General features: G+C 36.5%; 1 protein-coding gene across 8 annotated transcripts in view; it reads left to right on the top strand.

Moving 5' to 3' along the window:
* Positions 1 to 19467, top strand: part of Ralgapa1 (Ral GTPase activating protein catalytic alpha subunit 1) — a 223021-nt gene that overhangs the window by 122398 nt on the left and 81156 nt on the right. For all 8 annotated transcript variants that reach the window (XM_031356026.1, XM_031356025.1, XM_031356021.1 and 5 more), the window contains 7 exons: positions 2706 to 2831; positions 3697 to 3755; positions 4775 to 4883; positions 6613 to 6723; positions 9630 to 9698; positions 15559 to 15693; positions 16079 to 16262. In XM_031356026.1, the coding sequence (XP_031211886.1) occupies positions 2706 to 2831; positions 3697 to 3755; positions 4775 to 4883; positions 6613 to 6723; positions 9630 to 9698; positions 15559 to 15693; positions 16079 to 16262 (793 nt within the window). The remainder of the gene's footprint in view (positions 1 to 2705; positions 2832 to 3696; positions 3756 to 4774; positions 4884 to 6612; positions 6724 to 9629; positions 9699 to 15558; positions 15694 to 16078; positions 16263 to 19467) is intronic.

The following is a 19467-nucleotide window of genomic DNA, read 5'->3' as shown; positions in this document are numbered from 1 at the left end:
ATGGAGGAAAGTATTCAGGTTATAGTAAATAGACTCAATTGAAGTATGCTCAAAGAATGACAGTCCATTTTGCTTGGAGTTTAATATGCAGGAGTATAGTCAACAGAACAAAAAAGTGTTCTTATCACCCGAAGCATAATCTGCACCACATATACTGTGATCTGGCTGCTCATTAGCATTCGGACTCTCAGACCCATCCCTAAGCACCAAGTCACAACTTTGTGATTAGATCATAAATGATGAATGATGTTCTTGGTTAAAAATCAAGAAGCGGGGCTGGTGAGATGGCTCAGCGGGTAAGAGCAACGTCTGCTCTTCCAAAGGTCATGAGTTCAAATCCCAGCAACCACATGGTGGCTCACAACCACCCATAATGAAATCTGACGCCCTCTTCTGGTGCATCTGAAGACAGCTACAGTGTACTCATTTATAATAATAAATAAATCTTAAAAAAAAATAGAAAAATAAATGACTATGGTTTAAAAAAAAATCAAGAAGCATTGTTTTGGGATACATCTTAGAAGGTTTTGAATACTGTGAACCAAGTTACGGTATAATACTGGCTTAAACAAATACTTTAAAATATGGTAAGAGATAGTTAAACCTGTGCCTTGAGAATATTAAAGAATATATTACTCTTGGATTAAATTACATGGAAGACAAACTAAAGATGGTACACAAGCTACAAGTCCATGATAGTATTACCAGTGTACCCAGATAATCAACCTCTTAGAGACTAACAAAACTTGATAGAACTCAAAGGAGATTGCTGTTTAAACTGTTACTGTACAAACTTTTGCTCATCAGTGGACCAGTTACTCCAGATGACTAATTGTATGTTCTGCTGAATTAAGCCTCTATGCTTTTGATGCGACTTTCCTCCCCTCCATCTGGGTGTTAGTTATGTAATAACTTCCTTTGAATATTGCAGAATATATAGTTTCTTTCTGTGCACTCTAATTCATATAATGCCTATTACTGAGAAAGGCTACATAGAAACCAATCATTGTAGGAAACAAGCTAGACACACACATGTCCCCTGTAAGGTTAAATAAAGGCAGTCTTCCTCTGGATGGTGTTAAAAACACCGACTCCAAGTCTTGATCTTCTGCTTCTCATTTTAAATCCCATCTATATTACCTTTCATTGTTAATGTTTCCCTCTGTCCTTTAGCAGATTATAATATAATTGATCAGATTTTGTCCTTAACTATTACAGAACTATTACATAGACTTGTAAGTCTGTTCCTCTTATAGTCTCAAATTCAGATATTATCAGTTACTTTACCCAACTTAGCAGAAAACCTCAACTAATCTCTTCAACTAAATATTGATATTTTTCAAAATCAGCTCTATTTGTACAGGATAGTTTTAAACCAGGATGATAGATGTAAGTTTACCCTGTCCTTTCATATCTGTAAGTCTAGGTTGTTTTTAAATGTGGACATGTATTTTATCTTTTTTTTGTTGTTTGTTTGAGAAATGTATTGCTGATCGTACTGGCAGACCTTCAACTTATAAATGTCCTTCCTCATCCTCTTTAGGGTGAGGATTTAGGTATACTCTAACAGGTCCAATCAAAATTAATCTGTTCTGATCTGCTGAGAGTAGTGTAAGCTTAAATCTTACTAAGCTGCTAGTCTGTTTAGAGATTGAGTCTTGATTTATGTGAATGGAAGTATTGTTTTGTAAATATATTGGCATTTCATATTTTTAGTACATATTTTTAAACCTATAAGCCAGTTTCTAAGTATTGTAAGTAAGTAAAATAATGCATTGGTTCCTGTTTAATGGACATGTAAGAAGGCAGAAGAGGAAATGTTTAGGGTTGAAAGAATTGACTCAATAAAGTGAAAGACAACATGAAGTCACTTTTTACTGTAGGATTTATATTAACATAAATTATAGTGTTAGTAAATACTAAGGACAGTGGTTTTTTCATATCCATAAAATGGTAAAAACCAGCTAGACTGGTACCTGTTTCTTAAAGACAGAATTAACATTTTAATCCCTTTTTATTTATTCTAAAGTAGTGACAATAAGTTGTCAACTTATTTGAACAATATATAATGAAGTGTGAATTACACTTAAAATAATTTAGCTAGGCATGGTCGTACATATCTATAAGCCCAGCACTTGGGAGGCTGGGCTACAAAGTTAGTTTGGGACCAGCCTGGCCTATATAGCAATTCGCTGTCTCTCAATAAGTTACAAAATAATCATTTTCCTTTAATTAGCTTGCATGTATTCTGGTATCAGCTTATATTCCTATTTAAAATTCATTACCTGCAGATGATTTCTGTTTATTGGTCGCTTTTTAAGAAAGTTTTGCTATTTGTCCAGTATTTACTGAGATTAACAATTCCCTCTGTAGAAATTCTAGATGGAAACCTAACTATGGCATTCTCCTTTCCTTCTGAGTCTTTTCATGCTCTCACTGCCCTGATCAATTTAATTATATAACAGAATATTTTAATGGTAGTTTTAAGGACAAAAATTAAACAGTGTTTTAAAGTTTTTTTTTTGTTTGTTTTGTTTTGTTTGAGACAGGGTTTCTCTGTGTAGCCCTGGCTGTCCTGGAACTCACTCTGTAGACCAGGCTGGCCTCGAACTCAGAGATCTACCTGCCTCTGCCTCCCAAGTGCTGGGATTAAAAGCATGTGCCACCACCACCCGGCCTAAAGATTGTTTAAATCTGTTATATAGGCACCAAGAGTAGAAGCACAAGTTCTTCTGGGATCTTTAGTTTGCTTTCCCAACTTATATTGTGAGCTGCCTGCTCTCCATCCCAACATTCCTGATATTGCTGTGTCTCAATTTACAGATGTTAAGGTAAGAGATAAGATAAAATATAATAAGATATAATCTGTCTTCCCTTTTTCTTTTTGATATCTAATTATTAAAGAATGTTAATGTTCCAGGCATCAAATTAATATGTCTACTATGAGCAAAGCCTTTTCAGCTTTGAACCCTTTTCTCACTATGGAGCCTACTCACATGTCTGTCCCTTAGGAGTCATTCTCTCTCACACTCACTGAACATGTGTACAAATAGCCTGTGCCCAAGACTTGTGCTGCTAATACAAGCTTCTAAGATTAAGATGTCAAACTAAAGCTAAATGTTTTGACTTCCACTTTGTATTTCTTGGTAAATTCTATCAAAGTGATAGAAATTTTCTGCTCTTTGGATTGGCACCCTCCTATACCTGCAGCATTGTAGGACCTTCATAGTCATCAGGAGCAGGCATGACAGCTCACCCGGTTAGAAAACTAGTAAAACATTGTTTGGAGACTGCAGAAGTCGGCCTCTGTTTAAAGAGGAAATTTGACATGATCACATGTTTGGTCCTATGGACGCAATACCTCTTAGAGCAAGATAGAGGGAAGTGCCATGAAAAGTGCTGTTGTCAAGGCTCTGGGCCCTGCAGTTTGAGCCATAGTGACTAACTCTGTGACTAAGTCATTGAGTTACAAATTTCATGATGTGTTAGTTACTTTTTAGAATAATGCTAAGATTTTATTAAAGAACAAACTTTACTTACCCACTCTATTTCTACTGCCTAGAGCACTATCTGGCCCAGAATGGCCAACTAATATTTGTTGAATTAGGATATGATGACATCTTAGTCATTTCTTGTGTTTCTTTTCTCTGTTTCCCTTTTTTTCCCTTCCATTAATTCTTTTATTTCTTGTTTTAGGAACTTATAATTAAAACTGTATTAAGCTCAGCAAGAGATGAGCCCTCTGGTCCTGCACGGTAAGTCTTAAACCTAACAATTAATATAACTACTGTTCTTGGCATTTTGTAAAAATTGATAACCACATTTCATATTATTCTAGACTTCTAAAAGTCTTCATCCTCCATAACTAAAATAACTAGTTTTAATCTTATTTAAGTATATTTACTTAATCATCATATTTATTCCTTATGAAGTAGTTTGAATTACAGCAGTAGACATCAGTGTTCATTAAAATATATTATGGAAATTGTATATATTTAAGGAAACAGTACATTTTAATAGCTACCTATTTGATCTTGATTTTTAATAGACTATCAGAAGATTCGTACTTTCCCTTTCTTTTCATGTCTGTATGTGTGCATGAATGTGTTCACATGTCTATGCAGGTGCTCCTGCATGCATGCGCATAGGAAGACATCGAGTGTCCCTGTTTCTCTCCACTTTATTTTATTAACACATAGGGTCTCTCACTGCTCCCTTAGCCAAACTAACTAACGGGCACAGAGACAGTATCCAAATTAACAAGATCAGAAATTACAAGGGAGACATAACGACAGAAACTGAGGAAATTAATCATCAGATCCTACTACAAAAGCCAATACTCAACAAAACTGGAAAATCTAGATGAAATGGATGATTTTCTAGACAGATACCACGTGCCAAAGTTAAATGAAGAGCAGGTAAACTATCTAAACAGGCCCATATCCCCTAAGGAAATAGAAACCATTAAAAACATCCCAACCAAAAAAGCCCAGGGCCAGATGGCGTTAGTGCAGAATTCAACCAGACCTTCAAAGAAGACCTAATATCAATATTCCTTCAACTGTTCCATAAAATAGAAACAGAAGAAATACTACCTAATTCATTTTATGAATCTTCTTTCTTTTCTTCAGCTAGCTTATAGAGTAAATTCATCACCATCAACTAACTTATAGAGTAACAAAGTCTTTGATTCTCTTAAAAAGTGAATGTACTGTTGTGTTTTATTTAAATTTTTGTCCCCTGTGTCATTGCTGTCTTTCCCCACGCCCCCCAGATGTGTAGCACTTTGCAGTTTAGGTATTTGGATTTGTGAAGAATTAGTCCATGAATCTCATCATCCTCAAATTAAAGAAGCTCTGAATGTAATTTGTGTTTCATTAAAGGTAAGAAAACTATAATGAAATATATTGAGATCATTTATAATGCATGATTTTTCCCAGACATTGAATGATCATTTTCATCATTTATCAGTACGTTAACCTCTTGATTCTGACTTGCCTTAAGAATGGTCCCACTCTTAAGTCTCAGGTATTTGTGTAATGAGCTCATTGTTCTGAACTTTCTGTATTTGATTTCTTCCCTAAAAAACATGTGAGTGATATTTTAAAAAGAAAACAGCCATTTAAAAAAAAAAGCAGCATATATAGGAGAGAAGTGATTTTGTGTGTGTGTGTGTCTGTGTGAGATAGAGGGAGAGGGGGGAGAAACTGAGGAAATTAAAAAAATCATCAGATCCTACTACAGGGAAGGAGAGGAAGGGAAGGAGGGAGTGGTAGCATAGAGAGGGAAAAGGGAGAAGTAGGGAGGGAGAGAGTATATGTGTCTATGTGTATGTTGAGAGCAGAGTCCCAGTCATGGGCTGTAGGCACAAGCAGGACCACCTTCCTAGCCCTCTTGGTCTTCTTTTTTTAATTGAATTCATGTTTAATAATACAGGCATTGTGCCCCCTGCCCCTGCCTTTTCCCTGCCCAGGCAGCAGCAGGGGTGGATTCAGGGGCTGCCTCTTGGTTTTTTAACTAAATTTTTTGTGACTTACTCTCTGATCTTCCTAAATTATTGAGTTTTTTGGCTTTTTGTTTTACTATTAATAATATCTTCTTTATAACAAGAATAGAATTAGTTCAGAAGTAGTAATTTGGGGGCTGAAACTATGGCTCACTGGTTATGAGCACTTACTACCATTTCAGAGGACTCTGAGTTCAATTCCATAGCATCCACATGGCAACTCAGAACTCTGTATAACTCTGGTTCCAAGGTACTCAGTGTTGTCTTCTGGCCTCCTTGGGTACCAGGCACACACATGGTGCACATGCAGGCACATACATGGTGGCCTCCTTGGGTACCAGGCACACACATGGTGCACGTGCAGGCACATACATGATGGCCTCCTTAGGTACCAGGCACATACATGGTGGCCTCCTTGGGTACCAGGCACATACATGGTGGCCTCCTTGGGTACCAGGCACATACATGGTGGCCTCCTTGGGTACCAGGCACATACATGGTGCACATGCAGGTACAACACCTCCACTCATTAAAAAATAGTGATAATATAGTCATTTGGAAAATCTGAATTAAATTTTAAAGTTTTACTCTATTCTGGTATTATTTTTGTGTTTTGTTTGGTTGTTTGGTTGGTTAGTTGGTTAGTCTTGTTTGTTTTTCTGTTATTGTTTGAGACAAAGTCTCACTATTTAGCCTATGCTAATCCCAATTCAAAAGAACACTCAGACTGTCAGTGAACTTATAATTTTCCTACTTTAGCATTGAGTGTGAGAATTTCAAATATGCTCCATCATGCCCTGCTTATATGAATATATTTTTGTCTTCAATCTTTTAATACCACCTGTTTAAAACTATATAATTTACATAGTAAGCACTTTTGAATAACGCCAGTTAATTGACAGATCTTTCTGATCGCATGCTATGTTTAAGGCACTTTGCTAAGCAAGGTGAAGAACAGAGTAAAAACTGCAGATACAAGCTTTGAGGGTGTACAGTATAACAGCTGAAATTTATGATAAAAGAAAACAAAACTTTAAATTATCAGAAGCTAATAGTGGTGACTATTAATGAATAAATTTTTATAACTGATTTTTTTTTTGTTGCAGTTTACTAATAAAACAGTTGCCCACGTAGCTTGTAACATGCTTCATATGCTAGTTCACTATGTACCTAGACTTCAGACTTACCAGCCAGATTCTCCCTTGAAAATTATTCAGGTAAATAAATTTTCATTATTTTTTTATTATTATAAGCTTGTAAAATTTTTCCTTAAATATGGATACCTTGAAATATAAGGTTATTTTAATAGGTACTAATTTTCTCATAGTTAAATACTTGTTTATTTTACCTGATAAATTCTTTGATTTTTTTTTATTTATTAACATTCCAGTTGTTGCCCCTCCTTTGACCCCCCCCCCACAGTTCCTCATCCCATTCCTCCTCCCTCTTGTCTCCGAGAGGGTGCTCTGCCCCCACCAAGCCTTCTCTTCCCTGGGGCACCAAGTCTCTCAAGAATTAAGCGCATCTTCTCCCACTGAGGCCTAACCAGGCAACCTCTGCTATATTTGTGCCAGGGGCCTGAGACTAGCCCATGTATGCTCCTGGTTGGTTTTTAAGATACATTTATCTTATGTGTGAAAGTGTTTCTGCCTGCATGTATGTATGTACACCATTTGTGTGCTTGGGCCTACAGAGGCTAAAAGAGTGTAATAGACCCTTGAAATTGGAGTTTCAGAAAGTTTTGAGCTACTTGGTGCTTAGATTTGAATCTCCTCAAGAAAAGCAGCCAGTCTTTGCACTGCAGAGCCATTTCTGCAGTTCCCCACTAAATTTTAAACATATAATTTTTAAACTAATATAAGAAATGAGTCCTTTCACCCCTTTACCTCATTTAAGAGAGGAGAACTAAATAAAGCCGTTTTCTGTATAAATTATTTATTTATGTAAATTTTAGGCTTGGGTTGAAACAGTGTGATTCTTTGGTATATCTTAAGTAAATCAGGGCTCCCTTTCTATTGTAGGGTTTATATTGACATAATATATCTTTAGCCTCCACACATGCACATGAGCCCTTACATTTGTACCAGACTCTTTACTACATTTGCACCATGCAAACAAAGCCAAAGAGGTTGGGTTGTGGAGATTTGTATCTGTCATACCAAGCTATTCAGGATGCTGAGGTGGAGAATAACATATTCTGAGACACCCTGAACTACTTAGTGAGACCCTGTTTCAAAATAGTGATTTTTAACGAGTTGGAGATGTAGCATGATGGTAGAATACTTGCCAAGTATACACAAGGGCTTAGGTTCAATCCCAATTTCTACAAAAGAAATTGAATAAAGGCTAAGAATTGGAGGGGTGGGGGGGGGCACTAAAGAGCTGCCTCAGCAGCTAAGAGTCTATTGTTCTTGCATAGGACTAGAGGTCAGTTCCCAAACCCACATTAAATGGCTTACAGCTGCCTAAGTCTCCAGCTAAAGGAAAATCCAATGGCTCTGACCTCCACACAGCCTGCACTTACGTGGACATACCCACACATAGACAAACATATATGCACATAAATTTTTAAAAAAAAAAAAAAAGCTGGGAATGGGGTTGGTGAGGTTGCTTAGCAATTACACTAGCCTTTCAGAGAACCTGAGCTCAATCCCAGTACTCACATCAGATATCCCCCAACTTCTGTAGCCCAGCTCCATGGAATGGTACCACTCTCTGGCTTCCTTGGGCACTCATACACACAGTCAGCATGCAAACCTACAAATACTGAAATGGACATATAAGTAAAAAAGAAGAGGAGGAGGAAAAGAAGGAAGAAGAGGAAGAGAAGAAATTAAGGGATAGGGTGGAGAGATGGCTCAGTGGCTAACAGTGTTGCTCTTCCCGAAACCCTAAGTTTGATTCCACATTTTAGCTCCCAACCATCTGCACCTTCTGACTTTCTGGTCAGTAACGAATATGGTGCACATACAAACATGCAGTCAAAATACTCATGTAGATTAAATATCCCTTTAAAACAAAAAATCTTGGAATGGTGTACATTTTTGTAACCCTGTCTACTCAGGAGGCCTAGATAGAGAGGCAACTTGAACTCAGAACTGTTTGTCATGTTCTTTATTTCATGTTTATGTAACTTTTGGTGCTTTTAATATGTATTAATTTAAAGCACTCTTTTATCAAAGAGTATATTACACATGTTACCAATACATATCTTGAGTATTCCTTTTCTGAAATGCTTATTTACAAGTATTGTAAAAGTTCAGGGTTTTTTGTTTGTTTGGTTGGTTTGGTTTGGTTTTGGTTTGGTTATTTTCCCTGTCTTGGAATACTTTTCATAGACTCTGTCAACCCTAACCCAAAAATCTGAAATTCTCTAAAACCCAAACCATTTAAGTTTAGAGACAGAGTCTGATATTGCCCAGGCTAGGCTGAAATTTACTGTGTAGCTGAGCATGCCTTAAACTCCTGCTCCTCCGCTCGACCCTCCTGCTCGGGCCTCCCCAGGGCTGGGATTGCTGGCCTGCTCTGGCAAGCTCATTTTTATGTGATTCTGTGAATGTGACTCGGGGTCCCTGCATCCTAGGCAAGTACTCTACCAATTGAGGGATATCCCTGATCACAAAAACTTTTGGAATACACTCTCAAATTTTTGGATTTTGAAGCATTTGGATACAGGCTTCTCTGTCCACATAAGTAGTGAGATCTGAAAAAGCAGTGGAATATGGTTCTTGAGGTGGTAGGATTATAATGATTTTTATAAATCCTTTACCTCTGTCTTTAGATTTCCCCTAATGGAAATAAATATCTATGTTTATACACATCAATTGACCTTTATGAATTGAAATAGTATAAAGTGATTTATCATTGGCAGAACATATGTAATTTTAGTTCTCTGCATAAAGATTATAAATGAATAACAGTTAAATGTACTTTAAAAGCTTACATGGTACAAATTAAAGTAACAGTGTATGGGTTAGATGCTGTGTTTAGAAACTATAGTGATGTTAAACTTGCAGCAAAATATTTTATAATACTTAAGCATGTAATAATTAAAATTTAAGGAACACAGTGAATTTAATGTATTTTAAACTCATTTATTTGTTTATTCATCTTTTGCCTGCAGATCCTAATAGCAACTATCACCCACCTTTTGCCAAGTACAGAAGCTTCATCATATGAAATGGACAAGAGGGTAAATTTTAAATTTTTGACATTTAATATGTGATTTATCTTGAATATTTAAATTTAACATTTTAAAAGTACAAATATTTATATAACTCATCTATATTTAAAATAAAGTATAATATACTAAAACTTTTTATTACTTAGGTATAAAAAGTTTATTTTACAGACTAGAGAGATGGCTCAGCAGTTAAGAGCACTTGTTGCTATTCCAGAGGACCTAGGTTCAGTTTTCAGAATCACGTAGAAGCTCACTGGAGTCCAGGGCATCCAACTCCTTCTGGCCTCACGGCACAGGCACACATGTGGTGAACAGACATACATGTAAACAAATATTTATGCACATTAAATAAATAGTTTTAAACAAAATTCATTCTAGTTTCAATTTCATGGACCATTTGATTGTCTTAAAATATCAGAGTAAGGAATCTTAGCAAACATTTTGTTTACTTATAATGATTTTACTATAATCTGCCAGATTTTGAAGTTGTTAGAGATTCTGAGAAATTTACCACCTCTGAAGATAGTCACTATAGCTGTTATCAGTAGAAGGTTACGATATTTATAATAAATAGAGTACAGGATATATTAGAAGCATACCTCTTATTTGTTAGTAGTGTACTGTTTTGGTTTGGTTTGGTTTGGTTTGGTTTGGTTTGGATTCATGTTTTTTGTGTTTTGGGACAGGGTTTCTCTGTGTTGTCCTGGCTGTCCTGAAACTCACTCTGTAGACCAGTCTGGCCTTGAACTCTGATAGCCACCTGCCTCTGCCTTTTGAATACAAAGGATAAGAAGTTTGGGAATATAAGTGTTTTAGACTTTAGGCTTTTTAAAGATTTGCATTATATTGTTGGCTGTCTTGGGGTTGGGACTCAAATCTAAACAAAAAAATCCTTTATATTTTCTGTGCATCTTATATCTGAGGATAGTTTATGCAATTATTTAGTACACCTGCATTTATTTGGTCTACATCCTGTCATATGAGGTGAGGTTTGACTTTTCTGCTTATAGCAGTGTGTTAGTACTCACAAAGTTTTGAATTTTTGAGGATTTTACATTAGAGATTTTGTATTAAGGATGTTCAACTTACAGTCTACTTTTAGTCAAGAGTCTTTCATTTTCATATGTATGGCTGCAGTATAAATTCCAAGTCTAGCTTGTAAATAATTTGTGAATAACTAATTTTCCTTTTATATCATCTTTTTATGGAGTCATAGCTATTATGCAAAATCTATACTACCAAATTTTCCTCTGTTTGCCTAATCCTTTTTATTAATCACAAAATATATGAATAGTGTTCTGTTGACACTAGTTAAACAGAGTTAAAAATTATATTTTCCACTCTAATGGAATTTAAAGTTTAGAGACATGAGTGAGTTAAATGTTTACTATAAAAAGTAGAAGAGAGCCAACAAGATGGTGCTGCTACCGTCCTGATGATTCAGTCCCTGGGACTGTGTTTAGACGGAAAGGGCTGATTCCCGCAACGTGTCCCTTGACCTACATACACACACACACACACACACACACACACACACACCTCTAAATAATATGAATAAAAGTTTCTGCAATACAAAATAGCATAGCTTATAGGAAGAAATAATTATTAAGGAAAAAGAAGGAATTTTCTCAATGATGATTAGAATTTTCTATATAAGACCTAGAGTTATTCCAAATAAAAGGAATAACCTGTAGTCATGGAGATGGAAAACAGAATAATGTATTTTGGGGAATATGAAGCAGTTCCATACCAAAATGTGCTTTATATGGTTGATAGTTCAGAGACACGAGGTTGCAGAAATGGGAAGCGGCCGGGCTTTACAACCTTTGGGTACAGTAAGAAGAACCTTGGGCTTTGGGGAAGTCATTCTTTGAAGCCGCTTTTCTTGAAGCATTTTAATGTATAATGAAATGGGATGAATTTTGTGGAAAGTCACTTTAGAAACAAGAATGAGTTACTTAAATGGAATAAAAGTTGTTAAAAACCAAAAAAAAAAAAAAAAAGGTCTCTACAATGATGATGATCTAAACCAAGACTAAAGGAATGTAAATAGATATCCAGAAAGTGGAATCTGCAACCAAGGAGAAAGTCAGGGAACCGATAAGAAAATAAGTTTCTGTTTTCTGTGCTGTACCCTTTGAGAGGAAGGCCAGGCAGACACCACCAGCAAAGCTATTCTGATTTGCCTATTTAGAGAGCTCAAAGCCGAGAATAAAACTGTTGCCATTGTCAATACAAGAGTAGTATTAAAATTGTAGGAATGTATATGTTCACTTACAGAGAGACAATTAAGATTGAGTACAAAGAATAATGAGCAGGCAGAGGGGAGATTGAGTAGGAGTGACGAGGGGCTAATAGAAGAGACAGGAAGACAAGTTCAGAAAGTACAGAATTTAATCCCCTGAATGCTTTTCCGGTCTTAAATTTTATCATTCACTCTTCTACTAATCAGCAGTAACAAGTAGGAGCAGGTTTAAGCTAGTATGGGCACTGTCATAATCTAGTCACTTGCTTGAAGAAAAAATATTTTTCCAACATTGTTCCAGAGTGCCCTTTCCCCCTGAATGCACTGTCTGCAGGGAGTGGTCATTCAGCTTCTCGAACCAGGAGCACATTTCTCTGTAGTTTTCAAATTCCTGTTGTTGTCCTAGGCATGTTTAGAATGTCTGGCTTGCCTCTCAGGAGAGTTAGCATCAGAGGATTACCCAAATTCACTGGTTTTTTCCACTGTTTACATCCTTATACCTTTCATTTTCTTTCATCAAAATTTTGTGTGAAGCTTACGTATTACACTTAGATAAGCACTTACTGAATTGTCTTATTTTACCTAGGCACCATTAATACCAGTAAGCAAGGCACAGTATAAAGACACATTTCTTATGGGTGACAGTCAGATTACTTACAGTGGGGTCCATACCCCTTGCTTAGCCATGGGCTTCTAAGAATATGAGTAAGCTCTGTATAAGCAAGGAATTTTAGATTTCTGGAAAAATGTATTGTTATTGGTGACTCTAGTGAAATTTTAAACATATATATAGGTAGAGCTTAAAAGGAGCTAGAGGTAGAGCTTACCTCCAGAGCAGTTGCCTAGCATGCAAGACATCCTGTGTTTAATCATCAGCACTGCCAGAAAAAGAAAAAAGAGAAAAGATCATTTAAGTCATGGTTATTTAAAAAGAAAAAGAAGAAAGAACCCTGTCACTATGCACTTCATAGGAATTACTGCAACCTTAAACAAAACTAAACTTATACCCCAACTGACAGAGAAAAGATTTAGGTTAAATCGTTTTTAACCCAGTTCAGAACTTTGATTTCAGTTCTGGAGTTGGAACATTTCATTTCAGGGGTATATTTGAGTTTGTGTATTATGATGCTGCAGGTGGAACTTAGAGACTCCTGCATTGGGAAGCAAACACCCAGAGCCCATAATTTCATATTATAGAGAAGTTTCAAGTAGAGTAGGAGGAGTTGTTAATAAATAATTCATTTTATTCCTCCCTTTAATCTATACTTGCTTTATCCCTCTGAGTGTAGTGTATGCATAGTACATGCTACATATTACACACAGTGCATACAAACTTCATGTGTTCTTCCTAAGATGAAGCAGTTCCTCTTTATAACCATAGTACAGCTGTCAGCATTTAGATCATAACATGGGTCTGTTCATTGTAATCTATAAATCTTACTTAGATTTCACTAGCTCACTCAGTAATGTTCTCTATAACAAAAGAATGGCCCAAACCTTGTGTCCTGTTTATAAACATAGTGTTACATTTTAAACTTTTTTATAGACTATTTTTCTAACAGTTGTTAGTTTACTAGAACAGCCATTGTTCTCATGATGCCATGTGGTAAGACAGTTCTTCCAGCAAGACTACACTCTTAATCTTTCTCAAACAATTCCATCTTTGGGGGACAGTGTGTTCATAAAAGCCTTTGGGGACCATTCTCATTCAAACCACCAAAGGCATTTTCTACTTTCTCTCTTGGAGGATTTTGATTTTGTGAGGGTCCATTGGTTAGAATTGGATTAAATTTGACTTGAATAAATTATCTTTAATGATGAGTAGATCCTTGCTGCGGCCTGATTGCCACTTTCATGTCACTAATTATTACTTAACATTAATTATGATTTTTAAATCTAATACATAAGATAATTTTATCTTAGGATAAAAGTATTGTATCTATGATATCTATTATCTCAAAACTTAATGAAAGCTTTTATTTTGATTTTTTTTTTTTTTATGGAGCTGAGGACAGAACTCAGGGCCTTGTGCTTGCTAGGCAAGTGCTCTACTACTGAGCTAAATCCCCAAATAATGAAAGCTTTTGTTTAATAAAATGAGTAAATGCTTTCTGACAGCATACTCAGTGAAACGTTACAAATTAGAAAAGGAAAATGGAGGTAGCTGAGGAGATGGCTCAGACTGTAAAGTGCTTGACGTGCAAGCATGAAGACCTCACTTCAGGCCCCCAACACAACATAAGAAGCCAGACTGAGTGTACACACCAGTAATCTCAGGGCTGGGGAAACAGAAGCAGGAGTATGCTTGGGGCTTGCCAATGTAGCTCAATCAGTAAACACTACATGCAGTGAGAGATTCTGTCTCAAATAATAAGATGGAGAGCAATGGAGAAAAACACCACACATGCACACACACATATACACACAGGAAAGTTGGAGATAATGCGATGGATCTGTGGGTGTAAGTATTTGTTACCAAGGCTAAGAACCTAAGCTGAATCTCTGGAATCTACATGGTGGAAGGAGAAAACAGACTCCCACAAGCTGTCCTCAGACCTCCGCAAGCTTCATGGTACATCCACTCACACATATATACACAAAAATAATAAATGAATAGGAAAAATGGAAAGCAGGCCTGATGCTAATACATGAGCTAAAACCTTATGTTATATCTGTGTAGAGTAACTTGAATGCAATTATGTTTCCTTTTTCTTTTTTTGTCTTATGCTTAGGGTACCAAGCTTTGTATGCTCTTTCTCAACCTCAATGTACATTACTTTTATAATTAATGAATTGTATATCTATGTCAGTGTTTATAGTTAAAGTTAGGATTTATAGTTCTATAATAAATTCTAGAACCCAAGAATAAGAAATTGATTTATTGATTATTAATAATCCCTTATTGGAGGTCTGAAGATGGCTCAATGGATAACATGCTTGCTTATCATTGACAAAGCCCTGGACTCAATCCCCAGCACTGCATAAACCTGGCATGTTGGTACAGGTTTGTTGTCTCAGTATTTGGGAAGTGAAAGCAGGAAGATCAGGAATTTGAGGTTATTTATGGCTAATGTATTAGTTATTTTTCTTTGGTCTTTAATAAAATACTTGGTAAATATAATTTAAGTAAAGTGTGAGACAGCTAGTCATACCGTGTGTGTAGTTAGGGAGCAGAGAGTGAGGAATGCTGTCTCCCTGCTTGCTTTCATTTTTTTATTCAGTTTTGCATCCCAGTGCATGTAAAAGTACTTCTCACTTTTAAGGTAGCACCTGTCTATCTCATCTCCTCAACTTTCCTGCATGTATGTATGTATGGGTGTGTACATGCATGCACACATGTGTGCATGTTTATATGGAAGCCAGGGGTTCATGTTTGATGTCTTTCTCAATTGCTTTCCACCTTAGTATTTTGAGACAGAATCTCCCAGTCCAATTTAGAAACTCTGACAGACATATAGCAGTTTGTCTCCTAGGTGATTCTAGGTCCTATCAAGTTGATAACATTAGACCATCATAGCTGCTACATCCTTGGCTACATGAGAGCCTTTCTCAAAAAAAGTGGGTGGGTGAAACCCTTCTCTTATAAGTTTACATTGATGATCATTTTATTGTTATTTGTTACAGTTGGTTGTCTCATTACTTCTTTGCCTTCTGGACTGGATCATGGCCTTACCTTTAAAGACACTACTCCAACCAGTCCATGCTACAGGAGCAGAAAATGATAAGACAGAAAAATCTGTTCTCAACTGTATTTATAAGGTATACCTTCTTGCTTACTTTATTATTTATTTCATAACCAAGTGTTTTTAAAACTACTTAAATAACATTCAGTATCTGATAACATTTCTGAATATAACATTTTAATTGTTTAGAGCTAGATATTTTCTAAAGTACATAAGACTTTGTTTAAAGAACCTAGAAGTAACTTATAAGTACTTCTTACAAGACAAACTTTTTATTCCATTACAGAAGTTTGAGAGGGGTTAGATTTTGGGAATATGAAAACCATTGGTTACATTTCATTCATATTGTTATGAGATAATAAATAATACCTTCATTGAAGAGCTAAGTTTTAAAATATATAAGTTTTTATCAAGCTTTTATGTTACCAATGACTTTGTATTATTTTCATTTTTCCCCCTAGGTATTACATGGGTGTGTATATGGAGCACAAAGTTTTAGCAATCCAAAGTACTTTCCAATAAGCCTTTCTGATTTGGCATCTGTAGATTATGATCCTTTTATGCATTTGGAAAGTCTGAAAGAACCTGAACCTCTCCACTCTCCGGATTCAGAACGGTCTTCTAAACTGCAGCCTGTCACAGAAGGTAATGTGAGTTTCCCTCAAGACAATGCTATTGCCTGGGTTGTGGCAAGGTGTGATCTCAGGACATGCATGAAAACAGGTTCTGGCTATAGTTGTCTACCTAACATGTATTTACCTATCACAAGTTAGTTTTCAGTTTACGAAATAACTTTGTATGTACAATTACTAATTTTGTATACTGCAATATTCCCTTTATACTCTGGCTGAATTACTTTTAAGATCATTTTATTGGAGATTTCATCGTATTTTTGTAGATTAAGAGAATTTTGAAGTTTGACAGACTTGGTAGTGACTTTCTAGTTCCCCATTTATAAAATACAGATAATAATAATTGTTCCAGCATGGATTATTTGAGTACTAACTGAGACTATATATGTAAATCCCTTTGCACAACTCTTAGTAAATAGTGAGTTCAGCCTTCAATATTTTGTAAAAAGTTTTGTATCTGGTTTGTGTATCTGTGTATGCACAGAGGACAACTGTAGGAGTCAACAGCAATCTCCTGCCATGTGTCCAGGTAAAACTCAGGTTATCAGGCTAGCAGCAAGCGCCTTTCCCATCTGAGCCATCTCACTGTGCCCTTCTGAAAGTACTCTTAAAGAAGCTTGACTATTTAAAGAAAATAAAAATAAAATAAAAATATTTATTTTATTTATGTATGAGTGCACTGTTACTCTCTTTAGATATACCAGAACAGGGCATTGGATCCCATTACAGATGGTTGTGAGCCATCATGTGGTTACTGGGAATTGAACTTAGGACCTCTGGAGGAGCAGTTAGTGCTCTTAACTGCTGAGTCATCTTACCATAATATTTCTTTAAAGTAGGTAAGCTAAAGGCTCATTCAGGTTTAAGGGGATTTTAAGTGTGAACTGAGTTGAATTTACTTAAAATCTGAAAAGGAAATGAGTGAGTTGGGTATTATTTAAAGAATGTAAGACCCTGAAGGAATATACTGGAACTCATTAGTGCTAGGATTCACCCTTCTTTTGGGATTGGGGGGGAAGGAAAATGAAAGTGAAAAATAAACTATCAAAAACTTTTGGCTATACCAGTCATCATTTAGTAAGGTCAGCTTGACAAAAATTCAAAGGAACTATGAGTATCTGAGTATTGGTTGTGGTTTACATCTGGAACCCAACTTTGATAAAGAACTGCCCCTAGGAATGACTAATAACTAGGGAGAAAATAGAGTGTTCTTGAGAAGTGGAAAGTAGATGTGGGTGGAAATAAGAAAGTAGAGCAGTAGTAGTTCACAATTTAGCTCACATTAGAATATGGATACTCCTACAAGGTTGCAAACCCCTTCAGCTCCTTCAGTCCTTCCCCCTAACTCCTCCATTGGAGTCCCTGTGCTCAGATGGTTGACTGCAAGCATCTGCATCTGTCTTGATCAGGCTCTGGCAGTCTCAGCCTCCTGTCAGCAAGCACTTCTTGGTATCAGCAATAGTGACTGGGTGTGATGGCTACATATGGGATGGATCCCCAGGTAGGGCAGTCTTAGGATGGCCTTTCCTTCAATCTTTGTTCCACTCTCTGTCCCTGTATTTCCTCAACCAACCAGACCCCCCACCCACCCCAGAGCTCCTAGGGACTAAACCACCAACCAAAGAATACACATGGAGCAATCCATAATTCCAGCCACATATATAGCAGAGGATGGCCTTATCTGGCATCAATGGGAGGGGAGGCCCTTGGTCCTGTGAAGGTTTGATGCCCCAATGTAGGGGAATGCCAGGGCAGTGAGGTGAGAGTGGGGTGGGGGAACACCCTTATAGAATCAGAGGGAGGGGATGGGATAGGGGCTTTGTGGAGGGGAAACTGAAAAGGGGGATAACATTTGAAATGTAAGTAAATAAAATAACCAATTTAAAAAATATTGATACTGGAGTTTTATTGGAAGAGTTTGATGGAATGTCTTCTAAGATTGCTGGCATTTCCAAGGCTCTGCATGTGAATAGTCAGCAGCCATAGTTGAGAACTGAGAGTTGGTATACTATGCCAGCAGCTCTTACAGGGGAATTGTAAGGAGTAGAATTTCTTCAAATATGTTTTACATGGAAACCCAATGTGTAAAACTTTAAAGCTGCAGTTGAGTTGATCTAGAGATCTCCTCTTTTCAGAGGCTTCTCCAAGGACCCCTTAAAACACAACCGGAGAACCATCAGACTAGGAGGTTGTGGTTAAAGAGTAGGCTATGCAGAAAGAGCTTGGCTTTCCAACATAGGAAGACTAGTTACAAATGACTAAAAGAGTTAAGACTTCACACTAATAATGGATTGATAACATACATAAAACTGAAGTTATGAAATTAAAAGTCAAGGAAATTGATTGACTACAGAGATCAGAGTATTTATTTTACTTAATGTTATATAAAAAGATGGTGGTTCTTTTCATTCAAAGGTAACATTCTAAGACAGAATATTTTTAAACAGAATAATAAAGTTTACTTATATATGTAAAATGTTTTATTACTGTTTAAAATACTGTGTATGGACACAACATGTGTTTGGAAGTTACAGAACAACTCACGGAGTCAGCTTTGTGCTTTCACTGTGTGGGTTCTGAGTGTAGAACTTGTCACCAGGCTTGGTAGAGATTGCCTTTACCTGCTGAGCCCACTCCCACACCCCAAGGTTCAGTGTATTTTATGTAAACTTTACTATAGAATACAATAAGTAAAGGAAAAGATATTTAAAAGATATGCTTTTAAATACCAAATACTCTGAACTGTCTGTTCCCTGTAACAAGTTGTTTCTTTTGTGCTTCCTCAAAGCTGCTGAGGACCATATAAATTCAGACTCGGTTAGGAATGGATGTTTCCATAGGTGAGAGTAAAGGAGGCGACAGTGCTTTCCTCTGGTCTGTAGTGACTGACTAACTGCTGTGAGGTTTGCTTGGACTTGAGGGAAGGGTATTTTGTAGAGGTGTTTGTTGAGGTTTTGGGGTTTGTTTTTTTTTTTAGGCAAAAATGACTGATCATTGTATCCTTGTCTAAGACATGCTTCGTTGTCTTCAAGTACTTTTTTCCCAATAAATCCTAAACATAGAGTGCCCATAATCAGCTTAGTATTGGATTGAAAAGTGAATTGAAAACTATTGGCAGGAATGGCTATAATTATTAAATTTACTGCAGAACAAGGGAAGGTAGTGAAGTTGGCTTTTTGTCAAATGGCAGTAGTTTTATTAGCCAAAAAAAAAAAAAA

The sequence above is a fragment of the Mastomys coucha genome, unplaced genomic scaffold, assembly GCF_008632895.1.
Source record: "Mastomys coucha isolate ucsf_1 unplaced genomic scaffold, UCSF_Mcou_1 pScaffold6, whole genome shotgun sequence".
Classification (NCBI taxonomy): domain Eukaryota; kingdom Metazoa; phylum Chordata; class Mammalia; order Rodentia; family Muridae; genus Mastomys; species Mastomys coucha.
This window is presented reverse-complemented; position numbering and strand designations above follow the sequence as displayed.